A 20,550-nucleotide genomic window follows, 5' to 3' on the forward strand; every position below is an offset into this window, starting at 1 on the left:
TCCATTTTATATAATATTAATTAAAAACAAATTATTACATAAATTAACATTTACCCTTTTTTTAAGTTGTATTTTTTGTTAAAATCCCCAAAATAATTGTAATCACTTTTCAAATTTTAAAAATAAAAAATGGAAGTAATCTGTATTTTGTATAAGAATAATAAAGTGTGTGAAAAATTATAAACAAAATTAAATTTGGTTAGAAAAATATTTTAAATAACAATTTTTAGCCTTTTTTTTTTTTTTTTATTATGTGAAAACAATCTAATACCATTTATGTTTAAGATAATTTTATATAAAATTAAAATAATTATTATTTGCATGAATAATCATTCATTATAATATATATATTGTATTTATACTCTCTTTATTTTCTATATAAATCCACTAAATCATTTTATATTTACTTATTAATTATTATTGCTCACATTTTTTTTATTCTAAAAGTCAGTTTTAATAATATTAAATTATATATTACTAATATATATATATATATATATTAAATAAATAAATATATTTTTAACCAATTTATACATTATTTCTCACATTTATTCACAACTTAATACAATAAATATATATATAATCTCTTCCTCTTCTATCACAGACTTTCTAAATCAATTTTTATATTTTCTCTTGATATTCCCTTACAAAGTCATTTTTAGTAATTTTAATTATACATATAATTAATATATATATATATATTTATATTTCACAATATATAAATTATATTTTATATTAAATATGAGATCTTTATAATTAATTAATTTAAATATATATTTCAAAAAAACATTAACTGTGTTTGAAATGATTTAACTAGCTTTAAATATTAATTTTTTAATTATTTACATTTTAAAAATAATTATATATATTTTTAAAAATATATAAAAAATTTCATTTTTCTATTTTTTAAAAATTTTATTAAGTAAACTTATCAATTAAAAGAATGGGAAAAAAATAAAATATAAATATGAAATTTTTATAATTATAACAAATTTTAAAGCATATATATTAAAAAAAATACTTAAATATAATAATTTTAAAAATTATATGACTTATTATATAAAAAATAATTATATATATAAAGTAATAATCAACTAGTACTTCAAATGAAATGTAATGAATATCAAATCTTAAAAAAATTATACTTATTATAACTTTCTCTTTTTATCTAAAAAAGAAAAGAAAAAAAATATTATCTTCGACTTAAATAGATGGAGAACGTTTATTTTCTATTTTCATTCATATATGTGTTATGTTGGATTCAATACGACCATTTCATGTGGTCAGATCGGATTTGTTTCAAATTTTTATAATCAGAGGAATACTCTAAATCACTCTAAATCCTTGATGATTATGGAGTCCGTCTATTTATTGGTAGTAACTGAGATGATGTTATTAGATCTAAAATTATTTTTTATTTTTTAATAATGAGCTTTTGAAATTCATCTTTCATTTAAAAATCTCATTATATGTATTTTTTAATAATTTTTTTCTTCTATTTTGATCATATTTATAGATAGTTACTTATCATTTGAAAATATTTTTTCTTGCATTATTTATCAACTTTTTGACAATGATACATTTTACAGCCGTTTAGAATTTTGGGTAGATATTCTTCCGACATATCTTCGTTGATTTACTTGACTTTGATCTCTATCTTCGTTGATTGACTTGACTTTGATCTCTATCTTCGTTGATTGACTTTGATCTCTATCTTCGTTGATTTACTTGACTTTGATTTCGCTCTTTGGGGCCACTTCAAAATTTTAAGTGATTACTAGATTATTTTCATTAAAATTTTAATATTTGTAAATATGTATTATATAACATCTAAATTTTAAATTTAGTTAATTTAATTTGTAAATATTATTTTTTATTATTTTCAAATTAATATTTGATTTGTGCTTCTTTTTATTTGATTTAACTATAATTAATTATTCATAAAAAATAAACCTTCAAAAATTATAACCCCAATATGTCCAAGTATTCTTACCCCCTCCTTTGTTCTTCCACAAAAAACATATTAAAAAACATGTAAATTGGCAAACTCATCAATTTTAAAATCCATAATTTAATCAGCTAAATCTTATATTCTTTGTCTTTTAAGTAATTTATTTTTTAATGTCTTTTAGAAAAAAAAATAAGTAAAATAAAATAAATAATGTTTCAAAGTGTCTCTCTAGCTTTGTAAGGAGAAGCATTTTATAATCTATGTATAAGAAATTTGATATCCAAATAAATGGGAAGGATATACAAAATTTGATATATTTTAAAATTAAACCACTCATAAAATTGATTTTGTTTGTTAATTTGATGAATTGTTTTGCTCATAATATAAAATTAAACCACTCATAAGTTACATTGTTTGTAATTGTAATGGTAAACTATCAAATTTTCAATAGTTTTTACGGAAAAAAAAAAAAAAAAAAAGTGTAAATTGCTTAGGTGCATCAGCAGTTGAGCACTTGTGCCTAATTCGGTTTGGATCTCTTCTTCTTCTTCCTCGGTCTGTGAATCCTCTGGCTTACATATGAAGCGAGATCTTCTAATGAATCAGGAAATGTAAATCGGTCTCTAGAAAGATCATCTGAACGACCAAGAAAATATTGTGCATTCATATTCATTGGTTGTTCTATCTATCGTATTCTGTAAGTAAGTAAAGATTTGAGTTAGAAATGGATGGATTTACTGCCGAAGATTTGTCTACAATCGGAGGAATCGCCACTGTTTCCGTCCTCCATTCCTTTATCCCAACACACTGGCTTCCTTTCTCCGTCGTAGGTCGAGCTCAGAAGTGGACTCTTTCAAGAACCCTATTAGTGAGTGAGTTCTCTTCTATTCTCTTCTCTTCTATTCCCTTTCTCATTTGTTCTTATTTACATGGATCTGTTTCATATATCATCAATTAGAATGCTTTAGTTGCCTACTGGATTATAAAATATCAAAGGAGACTTCCTAGACTTGCTTTTATGTCCTTCCTAAACCAAAAGGAAACTTAGTTATGTAATATCTCCAGTTTCACATATTCAATTCCGATGTTAAATTTAATGTTCAATTGTTCAGAGATTGTCCTAGGGTTTGCATAATCTCTTGTTATCTGCTTCATTACGAGTCTTCAATTGTTTTTTGTACTTGATTTATATATACTTGCTCATTTATAGTTGGATTTGGATCCTATATGAGATTATCTTCAACCTGCTATCATTTGTTTCCTGACATCTGGAAAGTGTGGCACCTGCCTTTTCATCAATTTTCTAAGTCCATTTTCTACTAGTAGATCATTGCTTTTCCAGTAGGTTTATTTCAGACCTCAAAGTTTTGTTGAAGAAGTAGAGATCTCTGTATAGATTTCCCATTGCTGTTCAGAACAGAATCATGATAATCTATCATTATGTAAAATGGGTATTCTATATGAGATCAATGGTTGTATATGATTTCAAATGGGACTCTTTGCTTGAAAGTTGAAAGAGACTTGTTACACACAAAGAGTAATGGGTAAAAAAGAAAGGACCTCTAACAATAGATCTGAGTAAATATCTAAAGTGAAAGAAATAAGGTTTAACTGTTGTGACCTCCAGAACCAAACAAGTTTCAATTTCTAAGATTGTACAAACTTCTACACTGCCTTTGTTTTAATTTTCTCAGAATTTTATTTATCTGATAGTGATATTTTGTTCTTTACCTGCAGCTGCATTTGGAGCAGTTTTACATGTATTGTCAACTTCACTCCTTGGCATAACAGCAATCACGATATCAAATACAATTGCTGGCGAAGAAACTGTACACCAACTTGCTTCTCTACTGCTAGTTATTCTGGGCGGTGGTTACATTGCGCTATTTCTGACTGGAAAAGGCGGAGGACACAGCCATTCGCACAACCAGCCAATGGAAAAAATGGCTGTGGCGGGTCTTGTTCTTGTTCCTGCTCTTTCTCCTTGTGCCACCACCCTTCCCGTGTTTCTTGCAGTCCGAAACTCATCTTCCATGATGGTGCTAGCTATTATCGTACTGCTTTTCAGGTGTTTCATCCTTATGCATTACAAATTGATCTTTTTGTCTCTCTATTTTTTGTAACCAGTCTGGTGTTTGTGTTTTATTGGACGTGCAGTACAATAACAGTGATGACCAGTTTGGTGGCTCTGTCGTTCTACGGGGCGAGCCAACTTAAGTTTCACTGGGTGGAGCGATACGACAAGGTTCTAGTCGGGTCTGTCCTCTGTTTGGTTGGGATTTTGACGCTCCTTTTTCACGATCACGGCCATCACGATCATGCGAGTGAGCATCGCAAAATAATTTCTCTATGAGAGCCTCGTTGTGTTTGACAAAAACTGTTATTTTCTTGGAAGTAAAAAAGAAGAGGAGAGAATGAAAGTAGATGAGTTGTTATATATTTGTGTTCTTCTTATTATTACATAAGTAGAGTGAAAAATGGACATACTAATTCTTGATCATGTGAGCTTTGTATGATTGCCTATCTAGCTAGCTAGGCTGTAATGTTGTCCATATTCTTCTTGTATTGAAGAAATATGAATGCCAGAGTTGTTGAATCACCAAATTTATTTGGAGACTATAATTATTTTTTTTTAATTTTCTTTATGTTATATCTGTTGTTATGTAATGATAATTTCTGGGGATATTGATAAAAAGAACAAAGTTAAAGTAACTGGGTTGGGACTGGATCATATGCTGCCATTTATATACATGAATTCTGTACTATCAGATGAAGACCGACACATTCATGGCCAATTGTAAGTGTTTTCATGTTCAATTTTAAGTGTTTAAGGTTCCTGTGGCATTTCAGTTATAGAGTTAGAATTACCCTTATGTGATCTTTATCTTTTGAGCGTTTTGAACATTACAAATAAGAGGGTTGAAGGGATGGAAAAAATTAAAAATCAGAAAACAAAAGAAAATGTTAGATGCCAATATCTAAAATAAAAAAAAAATAAAAAAAAAGAGTAAAGAAATTTTAATTAACTTTTAATGTTGAGTTTTGTCTAAAACAATATAAAAATTAAGTTATTTAAAACTTTAATTAATTTAATTATTAAAATAATCTTTTATATTTAAAATGAAAATTTATTAAAAATAAAGTAATAATATTTTAATTAATAAAAAAAAATAATTTAATGATTAAAATATAATAAGTAAAATTCAAAATAGATTTAAAAATAAAAAGACTTGTTAGGTTAAGATTATTTAAATAATTAACTTAATTAAACTTTCTTTTTATTTATTATGTTACTTAATTTTTTATTAAAATATATATATTTTTTATTTTAATATTATATATTAATACTTTAAAATGATTATACCATTATCTTTCAAATAATTAATAATAATTAATTTTTAAATAACCCAAATTATTTAAAAAAGAATTAGAACCGAAACAAGCCCTAATTATTTTTGCCTGTTTGAAAAGTAGGGCATAGTGATATTTAAAAGATAAAAATAAAAAATAGTTGCAGAAATGGCCATGAAGAAGGAATGAAGGATTAGTAGAAGTACGCTGCTTAGTGGTGACGCTTTAATGGAACTTTTGGTGAAGTTGGCTCCCCAACCAATCCTCAATCGCTTCTACTCTTTCTGCTTGCTTTCTCTGCATGGAATGGAATGGGAGTATTCTGAAATCTCAATGTATACGCTTCCAATTCATTTCAACTGAGGTATATTTACTGAAAATTTGCTCTTAAGATTCAGAAACTCGCTTCTTTTCTAGATCCATCCATATACATTTTCAGTTCTGGTTTAGTTGAGTAATTGCAATCCGTATAATATAATCGATCCAAATGGGGGCTGCGCCGTCTAAAATGGAAGAAGACAAGGGTTTACAGCTCTGTCGTGAGCGGAAAAAGTTTGTCAAACAAGCACTTGATGGAAGATGTTCCTTGGCTGTTACTCATATTACATATGTTGATTCCTTAAGAGAAGTTGGAACATCTCTCAGGATGTTTATTGAAGGATCATCATCTCTCTTCACTTCTACCACCGCCACACCACAACCACTTCCATTAACCGAAACATCTCTCTCTCACTTCTCATTCTCTCCATCTCCTTCTCCACACGACGGACCTATTCAGTATCAAGCCAACCATATGAAATCTAGGGTTCCATTCTCCAAAAAGGTCGTAGAGGTACTTCCAATGCCTGTTCTAGCTTCAGTAACATCCTCGGCCACATTTCAGAACAATAACACGCCTCATTCGACAGCGGAGAGATCTCCGGAGACTCCTCTTTGGGACTATTTTGGTCATTCTCATCCAATTGACAACCATCTTTCCTCTTATGAAGGCCTGGATGACACAACAAGACTAGGGAAAGAGGAGGGAGTTCCTGATCTGGATGATGATGATAATGATGAAGAAGAAGATAAACATTCTTCTTCATTTGATGAGCCAGAAGATGAATTTGATGAACCTTCTACTGAGTTCTTACATAATGGCGAAAAAAGCAACAATCTTGATATGTCACCATCTAATGCACATTTGAAAGATGATGAGAATAAAGCAGCAGAAACTACTACTCCTCATCCTCCTAAGGACTTATTTTCAAGCATGAAAGATATCGAGTATCTATTCATCAAAGCTGCTGATTCTGGTAAAGGCGTCCCAAGGATGCTCGAAGCCAATAAATTTCATTTCCGCCCTATTTTTCCCGGGAAAGATAGTAAATCTCTCTCTTTCTCTCTTTTATTTGGATTATTGGACTGTTTAATATTATAGATTATCATAGTTTTTCATTCATGTTTGATAAATTGAGATGAAAATCTAGGTGGGTCTATGGCATTAATGATGGTCAAGGCTTGTTTCTCTTGTGGGAAGGATGATCCTATTCATGTTCAAGAAGGTAATTTTGTTTGTTTGTTAAATAACAGCCTATAAATCTAGGGTTTAGAAAGGTGTAGAGTAGAAATTAGATATGAGAAGGCGATTTCGCGAGAAAACCTTATTTTGTAATTACAATACTACCCTTTACGATTTTTTTTCTTCTTTCCAATCAGAGCCTGTTCAAAATACTGTAAATTACTTGACTTGGCATCGGACTGCTTCATCGCGTTCTTCTTCATCCCGATTTACTCATGGTACAAACTCACTGGATGAAAGGGAAGACTTCAATGACAGCCTTTTAGGTAATTGTATGATCTCTGGAAGTCATGCCTCCACCTTAGACAGACTATTTGCATGGGAGAGGAAGCTTTATGATGAAGTTAAGGTATTCACAATGAATTTCAAACTTTGATCTATAAACAGAAATTGAGTGTTTCCAAATGGGGACATTATTAATTTAGAGGTTATTAAGAATGAGATCTAAAGATTTTAATGCCATCTCAATTTTTTGTTGGTTGCAGGCTAGCCAGATAATAAGAGGACAGTATGATGCAAAATGTAAACTCTTAAGAAGTTTAGAATCAACTGATGAAAGCAAAACCAAGATTGATAAAGTACGAGCAGTTGTCAAGGATCTGCACTCGAGAATTAGAGTTGCAATTCACAGAATCGACACAATATCAAAGAAAATCGAGGAATTGAGAGACAGCGAATTACAGCCACAGCTGGACGAGCTGATTGATGGGTATGCCAATTTCCAATTTCATGATATCTGTGATTTGACTGATTTTCCATTGATTGTTAGATACTCCATCTGGTTTTGAGCCTTAGGGTGCATAAAATTAAAAATTAAGTGTTCAATGTTGAATAATGAATTTTAGGTGTCAGAATTATTGAAGTGTTCTGAAAAAGAAATGCTAAATAAACCAAATGGAAATATCTTAAATTTTTTATTACTTTATATGAGTTAGATTCTTTTTCAGATCCACAGTAAGCGCAAAAGTCGTATCAGACTGTCGTAAAACCAAACCATTACAAAACAAGTCTTTATATATCATGTGACATAAGTCAATCAAAATCCATCATAAAACATCTCAAAAGGGGGAATAAGACTCAAAGCTTTAAAAGCCCTAAATTAAAGGAGTTAAGTTCAACCTGAAGCTCAACTCTCCTGGAGGATGCTTCAGGAGCATGATCGGGCTTGGTTCCCTTTCGTCGGTCGTAGTTCACGCTGCTGTAGAGTTTGTGCATCTCCTTATCCAACTTGGATTTAGATGTCTTCTAGGTCTTCACGACTGATCTCGTTCATCCTTGAGCCAATAGTCGAAATCAAAGTTCTCATCGTCACAAGTTTTCCTTCTCGAATACCACGATTCACCTGGTCTTTTGAGGTTTTGATATAATAAATTGTAGAACTAAGGTCTGGAGTTTTTCTTATTCTAAGACTAGGTTCATAATTTGATTAATTCAGGATTGTGTATGCTCTTATTATATTACCAAGTTAAGACCGAATTTCTAAGTGATTTTAAATAATAGTGTTATCAAATCAACTTATAAGGTTCATACTTCTTTTAGCGAACTTGTTTCCCTGTTAGAAAAATACATGAACTTGTTTCCCTATAAGAAAAATACATGAACTTGTTTCCCTATAAGAAAACTACACGAACTATATGATTGATAGATTGATCAATTTCATGTTTTTGATTCTTTGAACTGTTGTTCAGATTAAAAGAAAAATACACGAACTTATATGATTGATAGATTGATCAATTTCATGCTTTTGATTGTTTGAACTGTTGTTCAGATTAAAAGAAAAATACACAAACTTATATGGTTGATAGATTGATTAATTTCATGTTTTTGATTGTTTGAACTGTTGTTCAGATTAAAAGAAAAATACAAGAACTTATATGATTGATAGATTGATCAATTTCATGCTTTTGATTGTTTGAACTGTTGTTCAGATTAAGGCGAATGTGGGAAGTGATGTTTGAATGCCACAAGCTTCAGTTGGACGCCATATCAACCGCTTATAACAAAGGCAACCACAAATCCTCGGATTTACATAGGAATGCAATCCATCTCAAAGCTCAACTCGAGTCCCTATCTTGGAGTTTTACGAAATGGGTAAGTGCTCAGAAAACATATCTTCAAGCTTTGAACAATTGGCTTTTCAAATGCATACCTCTGCAAGAGAAATCAACAAAGAGGAGGAGAAGGAGGGAAGGCCCGCCCATCCGTAACTTTGGCCCACCAATGTACACCACTGTTGAAGTTTGGTTGGAATTAATTGGGACCTTACCTGAAAAGGCTTTACAAGATTCTATAAAAGTGTTAGCCTCTGAAATCAATCGTTTCGTTCCTCATCATGAAAAGAACCAAGACAAGGGGCGGGATGGTAATAACAGTGATACACACGAAGTGTCAGAGGATCATGTTCATGAGTTTGATCGTTTTCAACAGAGCCTGATCGGTTTTCTCAGTCAGTTGAGCGTTTTTGCGGATTCATCTGCTAACATGTTAATCAAACTCCAGAAGGACATTCAGGATTCCAAGAACAACTATAACAGAAAGATGTCGATATCATGATGATGAAGAAGCCAGGTAAGTTATATGCGGAGTTGATGAATTAACCTGATTATAAATTGTAATTACATTAAGGTTTGATTTTTACAACTTTAAAAACAGCTTATTCCTTTTGGTAGTTAATGTTTTGTTTTTTGAAAAAGTCATTTCATTCTTCATATTTTCTTTTATATAAGAAATTAATTCTCATTATATTTATTATGACAATTATATCAATATTAAATTGTAATAATAATTTACAAGTAAATTTTTAATAGAATGTGATACAAATAAAATAATTTTGAAGGCAATTTAGAAGAGAGAATGAGCGATAAAAAAAACAATGATATTGACCTAATTTAATTCTAGTTGTTGGCTGAAAAGTTAATAAAATTTATCCCTCTTTTTCTTATATTCTTTTTTATTCAGTAAACAAGTCTCTTCATTCTCAAATAACTAATTTATTTGAGTTTTTAAACCATAAGTGTTATAATAGAGCAAACCGAATTTTTATCAAATATTATGAGCGGTAATTGAAATTATTTTTAGTTGATGGTTGGTAAGGAACGCAAAAAAAAAAATTATGCCGAAATAATAAGAAACCATATAAATTATGAGAAGATAGAGATAAAATGATCTCTACATTAAAAATTAAATAAAATAACACATATTAAAAATATGAAAAACAATTCTAAATTTGATAATTTCGTCTACTTCCCTGGATAATTTCGTCTACTTCCCTGCTAAATAAGGGATGGACGCAAACTCGAGAAAAATTACGAATACAATCGGAGTATATAAGTAGCAAACGATCTCTCGACGATTAAGAGCATTATTTGAATCATAACAATTTGAGATAAAAAAAATCGATCTGGCTAAATAAGATGTCGTATCGAACTAAATATAATACAACTCTCTCCCTTACTTTTGGTGAAACCTTTCTTTCAATTAAAAAAAATATATGAAAGGGATAAGAAAAAATATTTTTTCAATTTTTTTTTATATATATATATATAATCTTATGGATTTAATATATTTTTTTCAATATATTTTTTTAAAGTGAATAAATAAAAGAAAATATAAAGTTTATATATATAATCTATATAATCTTATGGATTTAATAAAGACTTAGAGAATTTTTAATTTTGTAAAAAAAATCAATATCAATTTTCTTTGGTAACTTTATTTAAAATTGTTCATAAATTCTCTTAATTTAAAAATAATTTATAAAATAAATAACATGTAACATGAATATGATTTTCTTAGTAAGATGATATTTAAATTCATAAAAATAAACTGAATGAACAACCCTGATCAAATATTATACTATAATTTGAATTTATAAAATAATTGTTAAAACAAAAATTTCAATTTAATTTTAACTCTTACTATTGAATATTGATTGACAAAATACAAGTTGTTCATAATATTCATAAAATTGTTTCAAAAGTAATTGCAACAAAAGCTTCTCAAATTAAATGAAAAAAAAAGTTGTGTCACAAAAATAATTTAGTAAATAATAAATAATAATTTATTTTGTATAGCTAAAAAAAAATGTATCAATTGGCAAAATAGTAAATAACTGCTGCTATGTTTTCCTCTACTAGAGTTCGACACCATATTTGCAGTCCTTGGAAATAATTTTTGATTTCTCCGTTAACTTATTAACGGTAACGTCGCAATTCACATTCACGGTTATCTTCCAGGTCTTAATGCCGCCGGCCTTGATCTTAACCGGCGCTCTAACGTTTACTCTTAACGGCACCGATCCTTTATTCGAATCGGCCTTCAATTTCGATTTAACGGCGCCGGTGAGGACGACGCGGGAACCCTTTAACACCGTCTTGAAGAGCGTGAAGTTATTTGACGGTTGATAAAATGCTGGAAGTTTGCCGTGACTGAGGTGGATACCGGAGTAGTATAAATCGACGGCGCTTCCTTTCTCGTAGTAGATCCCGATCTTATCGTTAGGGTTTTCCGATCGAATAGTGACGTCAAATGCCGGCGAGATCAACGAAGATGACGACGGCGATGAAGTTAGATTGAAGCCATGAATGGCTACATTTACGACGGAATATTTGGGTGATTCAGGGCGGAAGATGAGGTAGAATAGGGCGGCGGCCAGCGCGAGGAGAACGAGGAGGAGAGCTAAAAAGGCGATTGTCCAGCAGAAGCACCGGCAGCAGCAGGAGCTCCGACGGGATTTCCGGTTGTTAACATATTCGAGGAACTTAAGATGAGCGTCCGGCGGCGGATACCAGTAAACCTGATCCTTTGGTAGCTCAATGATGTAGGTCCCTGGCGGAGGTTTAGACTTGGAAGAAACTCGTGAGGATGATGATGATGTTGATGGCTGTCTCAATGCATGGCCGGAGGAGGTAGAAGGAGTGTGTTTTGGCTGAATCCGATCGCCGGCCATTACAATGCATGCAATATTAGGTTTTCGATCAATGAATTATGAATTAGAAAGAAAGAAGAAAGGAGGAGATGAAACAGGGAATTAACGACAAGACAATATATACCGATAGAAACCGCATAGAAACCGCGTGCGTGCATTTTAGTAAAATGGGTGATCTCTTTGCCCTTATACTTTATTTTTAATAATTATAAATTTAATTTTAATACATATATCTTTCTTTCTTTGTAATATTTTCTAAATATTATTATAATTTTGACTACTAATTCTATTTCATGTTAAAATATAGTAGGCCTAACCAAAAAAAATATGGAGGATATTCTCATGTATAAATCGAATAAAATAATATTTATTAATTTTATAATTTACATATATTTGAATGTAAAATTATGGTTCTTTCGTATGGTCAATATATATTTCAAACCACTCCTTTTTTAACTTCTAGATATCTAGGTGAGAATAGTATATATGGATAAAGTTATACAAAATTAATTAATTAATATATATTTTTTTTCTTTTTTATTTGTATATATACATACCTGAGTAATGGTAGGCACACGAATCTAATGTAAATGTATAAATTTAATTTAACAATCACATCTAATGGTAATTGAATGTTTATATTTCGTATTATAATTTGAGGGACGAATGAAGGGTTTGAATTGAAAGTGAGTGTTAATAATGTATATTTGAAATAGAATGTATGGTAGTGTATATAAGTGCAAATTTTTAGAAAATGGTATTTTGAGTGGGTGGCCATTTTAAACCCATAAATCTATTTTTAAACTCAAAATTCAATCAATGTGTAATTCATCTCCAACCTAAAACTCATTTTTAAACTCAAAAAAACATTCTTAAAATATTCCTTTTTACATCAATTTTTTAAAATACCTATATATTTATCTAACATTACAAATTAAACTTCATAACTTTACATTAACTTATTAACTTTAAAATTTTCAAAATTTATGATACTTATAAAATGTTAATATAATATAAGATAAAAACATAAATTAATATATAAATAAATTAAATATAATAAATTAAAATAATAAATTATATACATAAGGTTAATATATAAAATATACCTAACTTAAATATAAAGATTGATTTATATAATAAAAAAAACATTTGAAGTGGGATAAATAGTATCTGCGCAAATTTATATACCTAACTTAAATATAAGATTGATTTATATAATAAAAAAACATTTGAAGTGTGATGAATAGTATCTGCACAAATTTGAGTCTTAAAAAAGAGAATTTGCTGGAATTGACTCAAATTGGAGAAAAGGTGATTTGAGTAACTGAGTTTCCCTTTTCAAGTTGAGTTGGAGAAGGCTTAATACTAGTATAATAATTTTGTAGTTTTATATTATCTAATATTACATAATTATGTTTTATTTATTATCTCATATTAATTATATATAATTAAAATTCATCATTTTCAATGAACCTTTTTTAAAATAAATAAAAATTATAAATGTTTTATTATTTTATTATTTTATTTTTTTTATCGTATTTTTATTTTAATTATATAATATAATGTATTTCATTTATATGAAATTTAAAATAAGTAAAAATTAAATTTATAATTTTTTTAATAAAAAATTAAAAATAAAATAGTGTGAAAAAAAAGTAAAAATATTATGAAAGAATAAATTATAAACAAATATAAAGTTTTTTATTATTATATAAATATGTAAAATATATAAATAAAAAATATTAACTATAAAAAATTATTTATTTAAAGATAAACACAAAAAATAGATAATTAATAAGAATTTTAATTTTAATTTTTCGAATCCATCTCAAGTTTATTACCAATTGATACACATAAACTTTAATTTTTTTATATTTTATTAAAATATATTTTTTTATGTCTCTATATTTATTATTTATTTACAAATAATTAAAATTACATCATATAATTATATATTTTAATAATTATAATACTGACTGTTTTCTCAAATCAACTTATTGAACTTTTTTTTTTTTTTAAGATGGTAAGAACTTAAAATATAACAATTTAAATAAATTATTTTAACTAACTAAGTTAACAACCATGTTAAATAAAATTTGATAAATCTGTGAAATTGCTATGTTATCAGTATTATTATACAATAACGCATTACCTTTTGTTAGAATAAAAAAGTCAAAGTCGAGTGGTTAATTTGTCCATTGACCCTAAAGAGACGAGTAGTTTCTCTCAGGTTTCCAGTAGTTCTCTTGATGCAAGCAAGTAAGGTGATAATTTGAGATTGCCCATGGTAATTGATTCAAATCGAGCCGATTGGTGTGGTTTTCCTCGTTTTTGATCGGGACAGATAAGAAAAAACCTAAAATATGTTTATTGGAATTCGGTGCGAGTATGATATTTAGAAGTCCTACACTGATAACTAAACCGAACAAAAAATATACGATTATGTTTTGAATGATAATGGTTAACTTGACTCCAGACCTTAAAATTTGAAATGGTTATTTGTTTCAGTAATAATTAATCATAAAACTATTATAATTGAAAATATTTTTAATTTTTATATTTTCTAGATCATTATATTATAACATGTATTTTTTATTTAATTATAATGATCTGACAATAATACATACCAAAACAATTTGTTATTGAAATAAACTACATGAAAGTCAAACAAGCCACCACCCAAGAAGTTGTTTTTAAATCCAAACGAATCCTCTCATGCTATGCTGGCCATGTTTGTTCATAAATTCAAATAAGTCGTAAGGCAGCAAGCAAAGCAAAGCAAAACAACTCACTTGATCGATCTTCAACAAGAAATCTGATTTCTGGTTAAAGGGATCTCCATCCGATGTCAATTTCAAAGCCACCCCTTTATCCCACCTCCTCCACCAGCGCCGCCGCCGCCGCCGCCATCGCCATCATCGACGTTTATATCACGGGCTAAAGCCCAAATTTCATCTTGCCGGCCATGGCGAGAGGTATTCGATTTTCACGTCTTCTCTCTCCCCGACGGTTACGCCGACGGGTTTGCTCGAATCCGGCGGAATTCCAATTACTTCAGAGTAAATTACGCCCTGACTATGCTTTTGATTCTTTTCCTCGGCCTCCTTTATCATCCGATTTCAATGATAGTGTTTTTGGTCGTTTTTGTTGCCTGGCTATATTTCTATTTCTGGCGGGAATCGTCGAATGTAGTAGTAGTGTTGAATAAATCGATTGATGATCGTGTTGTTCTTGTTGGGTTGATTGTGGTTACAATTGTCGGTTTGGTTCTTACGAGTGTGGGTTTGAATGTTTTGGTTTCTTTGGTAATTGCTGTCGTTGCTATTGGGTTACATGCGGGGTTTAGAAATACTAATGATTTGTTCTTGGATGAACATGATGCTGCTGCTGTTGAAGGTGGATTGATGTCGGGTATTGTTTAGATCTTCTTTTATTTGTTAAACAATTTGTTGCCTAATGTTTTAATTGTGTACTTTTTTTCTTCTTCTTCTCATCTTATTGTAATATTTTGAAAGTCTGATCTTAATTGTAATCTTTGGAAAGTCTGTTGATATAAGATTTTAATCATTTATACAGTCAATGTTATCTTTGTTTTCTAAATATACATGTAAACATATTTAATTTGTGAAATGTTAGGCCTAATTTGATTCACTAGAGATTTCCCTTATACACAAGGAAATTTAAACATAACACGGGAAGTTAACTTTTGTAAAATTGATCTTTTGCCCATTGCAAAAGACTAATTTACCCTCAAATAAATGTCTTCTTATTTCTCTTTCTTTTCTTCGGCCACTCTCTCCTCTCTTATTCTCTCTCAGCGCAACGAGGCATCCCAACGAGTCGTCTAAGCAAACGCCGATCATCCCCAACGAGTCGTCTAAGCAAACGCCGATCATCCCCAACGAGTCGTCCAAGCAAATGCCGAACTTAGCCCTCGACAATACGTCTGCTTCCCTTCTCCCCGACGTCTGCTATCCCTACACGAATATAGCATCTACGCTGAACTCTAGCCACCGACGATAGATAAATTTGATATTGATTGTTATAGCTGGCGCAAATGCATTTTGCGCATGCGCAGACATAATAAAACCCTAAAACCATTTTTATTCAGCATGCATGCAAGAGGACGCGAAAAGAAGAGGAAAACAACGAAAAAAACTCACCTGAAGCGATGAAGATGGCGTTCCGACGTTGGGAGTTCCTGGATCCTCGCTGCCTCAGGGAGTTGATCGGTTTAGTTAGTCGGGGGCGAAGAAGAAAAATGAAATGAGGGGAAACAAGAAAAAATAAGACATTTATTTGAGGGTAAATTAGTCTATAAAACTTCCATCGTTATTTTTAAAATCAAATTTCTCCTAAAGGTAAAATAAAAATGTAATATTTTAAGCTAAACAATGGGTTTAATACCAAAATTCCCTAATCTATTAAACCACAATTCTCAAAATTAAGCGCAAAATAAAAATAATTACTTTATTTAGATTATTAACCATCTAATAAATTTGGTATAAAAGCCAATAAATAAATAATACACATCAAACAATAAGCTGCAATGAAACAAACTAAGTAAAGAAATTCTGAACTAATAATAATGAAGCAATGAAACAAATAACAATAATAATGACCTAATTAAACTTAAGCTAATTACTTAGAATCAAATTAATTAATGATGACTTAATACTACTCCAACAGTTAGAGAGCTACCTTCTTCTTCATCTTCTACTCCGTCGTCGTCGCCGGAGAAGCGGCGGCGGCGGCGGATGATCCACCGATTTCAATGGCCGAAAGATGTTCAAAGACAGTTTTCATATCAGGCCTTTCCGATGCCGTAAGTATGCAACTCAAAGCCACCTCAAGCACCCGATCCATCTCTCTGTACAAACGATCAGCATCCACACTCAAGCTGTCGTCAAAGCACTCAAAAGACCGACTCTCCGCCGCCAAATACCTAACCCACTCCGTCAAATCAACAACTCCAGTCTCCGCCGACACAATCTCCGACGAACTTCTCCCCGTTAAGAGCTCCAGAAGAATCACCCCAAAAGCGTAAACGTCACTCTTAACCGACGGACACGGCCTACTCGTATTCGCAAATTCAGGTGGCCGATAACCTAGCGCACCCGCAGTCAATACTTGCTCAGCCGTACCCGTCGGAGTCAATAACCGGTGAAGACTGTAATCGGTAAGTATGGCTGTCGGACCTGACGTTGTTTGAATCAAGACGTTCGTCGATTTTAAGTTTCCATGTGGTATGGCTCTTTCCACGTGGAGGTAGTTCAGACATCGGGAAATATCTACGGCGATCTTAACCCTGTCTTGTAGAGATATCGGTCGGAGCTGTCTAGGACTTGTCTCTGTAAACAGAAACAAACGTAAGAATTTAATGGGTTTGATTTCGTGAAAATAAAAACGAGATTAGAATTCATTCATTACCATGAAGATAGAGCGCTAAACAAGGGGCGGATATGAAATCCGATACGATGAGATTCTCGTGATCCTTCGGCCCATAGTAATAACCGCGAAGGGGTGCCAAATTAGGATGATGAATATTCCCGAGTTTCTTCGCTTCACGAACAAATTCCTTCTTCCCTTTCGCGATTCCTTCTTTCAACCATTTCACAGCTAGAATCCGATCCGAACTCAGGACTGCCTTATACAGCATCCCATGACAGCTCCTCCCTATAAGTTCGGCCGGAGCACGAGAAAGCTCCTCCGCACTAAACGATAAAGAGCTGTCAAACAGATGCAGATCTCCGGCGAGCTTGTCCGGCGTACAATCATCACCGTTTGATGGATCTGGGTTCGTCGATTCAATGAATGACATCGAAGAAGACGACGGCGGCGGCAACCCTTCAACACTTCTCGTTGCCACCTGTAGTTCTGATTTCGGAGACTGAATAGAATCCTCTTCTAGAATCTCTTTACTACCTGGATTATTATACTGTTTCTGACGGCTTCTGAAATAGATTAATAGAACCATTAACATTATTAAGATCGAAAACCCGACTACCAATCCTGCGATGATGGCAGTTCTTACTGCAGATTTCCAAAAAGCTTTATGCTTTCCCGAATTCAAACTTGCTGAAGAGGAATTTGAAGGAAGAACCAGAAACGAGTTTCCCGGGTGAAACGATGAATCGGGAAACCGCAGTAAGTTTTCAGGCACATCACCGCTAAAGTTGTTGTAAGACAAATTCAGACTTTTCAATTGGCTCGAGAGATCATCCGGGATAACACCATCGAGCTGATTAAACGAGATATCGAGGTATGCCAAGCTATGGAAATCTCCTATTTCTCGAGGTAAAGGACCGCTCAATTCATTAAACGATAGATCAAGAGATACAAGGGTTAGATTCTGACTCAAGTCAACCGGTTGAAAAGGAAGAGGACCGGTGAAATTGTTATTAGAGAGGTTAATATCAATCAACACAGTTGAGTTGAACATGATTGGAAGAAGTGGACCGTTAAGACGGTTATGGCTAAGATCAATAACTTGTAATTCGGGGTATTGAGTTAAAATGGGCGGGATAATACCCGATAATGAATTGTTTGATACGATTAAGGAAAGCAACCTCAGGAACTGCGAAGTTTGATTTGGTAAGGCTCCGGTTAGTAAATTTGAACTCAAATTGATAACCTCGACATAGTTTCCCCAGCCCTGAATCCGGGAAAGGCTACCCGACAACAAGTTGTTGCTCAGATCAATGATCGCACAGTGACCGACCCTGATTGGTAACGTGCCTGACAGCTTATTATTCGATAAATTCAGTTTCCTTAAAGTTGGTGATGTAATAATGTTACCAATTGGACCTGAAAAAATTTGAAACATTCAGTTCAAACATATAACGGGTCATAACTAGTAGTTTAATTCATAATACCTTGAAGCTGATTAAAGCTGAGATCCAATTCAGACAAGACCATCGAGCTTTCTTGTAAAAGACCTAATGGCAGAGATCCATTCAAGCGATTGCTACCAAGCAACAGAATCTGAAGAGACACGACAAGATTGAAAGGAGGAACTTTCCCGAAAAACCCATTATTACTTCCATCGAAAACCTGTAAGCTGTCTAGATATGGAACTTCGTTATGGGAAAAGAGCTGCCCATCTAAGTTGTTATGGCTGACGTTCAAATATTGGATTGTAGAAATAAAAGTTGAATTTCCAAGGCCAAGGTCTAGGAAGCCATTAAACCTGTTGTAGCTTAGATCAACATAAACCAAACCACCTAACTGTGATAGAAGACTCATCACATTGCTGGAAAACCCATTTGATTTCAGATCAAGATACTTGAGGTTTGCTAGTTTTCCTAGATCAGAAGGGATTGGGTCTTGAAAATTGTTTAAGGAAAGATTTAGAAGCATCAAGTTTTTCAAACTGGACAATGAAGATATTGATCCATGGAATTGATTACAGGAAAGATCAACGAATTGCAACGAACCAATTGATGAACCATCTAGTTGTTGTTCCATAACATTTCCAGTGAATTGATTGTTGGAAATTGACAGATTTTGTAGCATATTAAGACGAGAAATGGCAGAGAGATTGAATTCGCCAGACAGATTGAAGCCATCAAGAATGATGGATGTGACACTGCCGTTAACACACTCAATTCCATTCCAATTCATCGGACAACCATCAGACGACATTGATTTGGAATCCCATGATAGGAGAACGTTCCCTGATGGGTTATCCTGAATTCCTCTTTTTAAATCCAAAAGTGCATCCAAATCTGACAAACCTTTCGCTAACTCTACCAAAAAGAATATTAAGAAACAAATGGAGTGCATTGCTATATGGCTAACGAATTCAATGCCCAACAGTAGAACCGATGAGATAAATCTGAACCAAAATGCAACTTCAAGAGAGATAGACAATTTTGCCCAATAATTGGAAATTGAAAGCTCAACCAAAACCAAGTACACAAATTCACAGAAATTAATTACCAGATCAACTACAGCTCAAACAATATCAATACAAGGACCCATATTGCATTTATTGCAAACCAATAACGAGAAGGAAAAAAAGGAAAGGATAGAATTGGTAAACGATCCAATCATTCCTAAGGAAGAAGAAGAAGACTTACAAGAAACCTACTACATCTTCAAAGAGCAAATGCAGAAAAGGGTTTAATCTTCGCATAACAACAATAAGAAGAAGAAGAAGGTAAATGCGAGAATGGCGACTATGGAGAGTGAAATGGTAACAAACCCAGATTACTTATAGTAAGATTGACCCAATAAAGGACGAATCTTCAAGAGGAAAGTGAGCAAGAAGAAGGTCAGATAGAGAAAAGAAAGCTAATCTGGAAGTGAAGAAGCAAGCAGATGAGAGATCTTGGGATGTTAGGTAGATGGTGGGTTACTGGGGGTCGTGTAAAGAAAGTGGATTAATGCAGTGCAGACAAAAACCCCCACATCGACTGAAAACTAGCTAGATGGATTATTGAGATAACCAGCTGTTTATTACTTTCAAATAATCTTCTTCACTACACTTTCTTAAAAAGTGGGTTATTTTTAACCTATTCAAAATATATATATTTTATTAATAAAATTACAATTGAAGTCAAAAGTCATTACAAAATCAAGTTAGTCATACATTTTATTTTAAAAAAATCATTATTTAAAAAAAATCATTATTTAAAAAATAAATATAACCAAACAAGGCCTAAACATAGTGGAAGACCTTAGGTAGAAAATAGTTGACTATTTGATTTCTTTGTCTTGATAACTGTGAAACATGTCAAAAGTTTGTTTAGTCCACTC

General features: G+C 31.8%; 5 protein-coding genes across 6 annotated transcripts; 3 read left to right on the top strand and 2 right to left on the bottom strand.

The window, feature by feature from the left end:
- The first annotated feature begins 2,457 nt into the window (after positions 1-2,457).
- LOC124926363 lies at positions 2,458-4,584 on the top strand. Its single transcript, XM_047466572.1, has 3 exons — positions 2,458-2,823; positions 3,689-4,019; positions 4,109-4,584. Exons 1-3 carry the CDS (start codon positions 2,676-2,678, stop codon positions 4,302-4,304), a joined length of 675 nt encoding a protein of 224 aa, XP_047322528.1. The 5' UTR covers positions 2,458-2,675; the 3' UTR covers positions 4,305-4,584.
- An 889-nt stretch (positions 4,585-5,473) lies between these two features.
- Positions 5,474-9,528, top strand: LOC124927833 (protein ROLLING AND ERECT LEAF 2). Its single transcript, XM_047468317.1, has 5 exons — positions 5,474-6,666; positions 6,772-6,846; positions 7,001-7,212; positions 7,349-7,572; positions 8,792-9,528. The coding sequence occupies exons 1-5, from the start codon at positions 5,790-5,792 to the stop codon at positions 9,414-9,416; spliced, it is 2,013 nt and encodes a 670-aa protein (XP_047324273.1). The 5' UTR covers positions 5,474-5,789; the 3' UTR covers positions 9,417-9,528.
- Positions 9,529-10,995: 1,467 nt separating this feature from the next.
- On the bottom strand, positions 10,996-11,811 carry LOC124925224 (NDR1/HIN1-like protein 13). The gene has a single exon (XM_047465194.1). It carries the CDS (start codon positions 11,809-11,811, stop codon positions 10,996-10,998), a length of 816 nt encoding a protein of 271 aa, XP_047321150.1.
- Positions 11,812-14,505: 2,694 nt separating this feature from the next.
- LOC124925226 (PRA1 family protein E-like) lies at positions 14,506-15,212 on the top strand. Its single transcript, XM_047465195.1, has 2 exons — positions 14,506-14,521; positions 14,623-15,212. The coding sequence occupies exons 1-2, from the start codon at positions 14,506-14,508 to the stop codon at positions 15,210-15,212; spliced, it is 606 nt and encodes a 201-aa protein (XP_047321151.1).
- A 217-nt stretch (positions 15,213-15,429) lies between these two features.
- Positions 15,430-20,169, bottom strand: LOC124925343 (LRR receptor-like serine/threonine-protein kinase GHR1). Of its 2 annotated transcripts, XR_007098308.1 has the most exons (5): positions 18,666-20,169; positions 17,221-18,597; positions 16,492-17,141; positions 15,954-16,002; positions 15,430-15,767 (listed from the first exon to the last, which is right to left on the bottom strand). XR_007098308.1 is itself a non-coding variant. In XM_047465321.1 (3 exons), the coding sequence occupies exons 1-3, from the start codon at positions 19,573-19,575 to the stop codon at positions 16,507-16,509; spliced, it is 2,922 nt and encodes a 973-aa protein (XP_047321277.1). In that variant the 5' UTR covers positions 19,576-20,169; the 3' UTR covers positions 16,247-16,506. The 2 variants fall into 2 exon arrangements, 1 of the variants encoding a protein (XP_047321277.1); XM_047465321.1 differs by lacking the exons at positions 15,430-15,767; positions 15,954-16,002 and having other exon boundaries at positions 16,247-17,141.
- Positions 20,170-20,550: the final 381 nt, after the last annotated feature.

The sequence above is a fragment of the Impatiens glandulifera genome, chromosome 2 (genome assembly GCF_907164915.1).
Source record: "Impatiens glandulifera chromosome 2, dImpGla2.1, whole genome shotgun sequence".
Classification (NCBI taxonomy): domain Eukaryota; kingdom Viridiplantae; phylum Streptophyta; class Magnoliopsida; order Ericales; family Balsaminaceae; genus Impatiens; species Impatiens glandulifera.

Coding starts and splice junctions, on each gene's coding strand:
- LOC124925224 (XM_047465194.1), bottom strand. CDS start 11,811: ATGGCCGGCGATCGGATTCAGCCAAAACACACTCCTTCTACCTCCTCC.
- LOC124927833 (XM_047468317.1), top strand. CDS start 5,790: ATGGGGGCTGCGCCGTCTAAAATGGAAGAAGACAAGGGTTTACAGCTC. Junction 6,667..6,771: donor TATTTTTCCCGGGAAAGATA/GTAAATCTCTCT, acceptor ATGAAAATCTAG/GTGGGTCTATGGCATTAATG. Junction 7,573..8,791: donor CTGGACGAGCTGATTGATGG/GTATGCCAATTT, acceptor ACTGTTGTTCAG/ATTAAGGCGAATGTGGGAAG.
- LOC124926363 (XM_047466572.1), top strand. CDS start 2,676: ATGGATGGATTTACTGCCGAAGATTTGTCTACAATCGGAGGAATCGCC. Junction 2,824..3,688: donor TTCAAGAACCCTATTAGTGA/GTGAGTTCTCTT, acceptor CTTTACCTGCAG/CTGCATTTGGAGCAGTTTTA. Junction 4,020..4,108: donor ATTATCGTACTGCTTTTCAG/GTGTTTCATCCT, acceptor TTGGACGTGCAG/TACAATAACAGTGATGACCA.
- LOC124925343 (XM_047465321.1), bottom strand. CDS start 19,575: ATGCACTCCATTTGTTTCTTAATATTCTTTTTGGTAGAGTTAGCGAAA. Junction 18,598..18,665: donor CAGCTTTAATCAGCTTCAAG/GTATTATGAATT, acceptor AAATTTTTTCAG/GTCCAATTGGTAACATTATT. Junction 17,142..17,220: donor TTTAGCGCTCTATCTTCATG/GTAATGAATGAA, acceptor TTCTGTTTACAG/AGACAAGTCCTAGACAGCTC.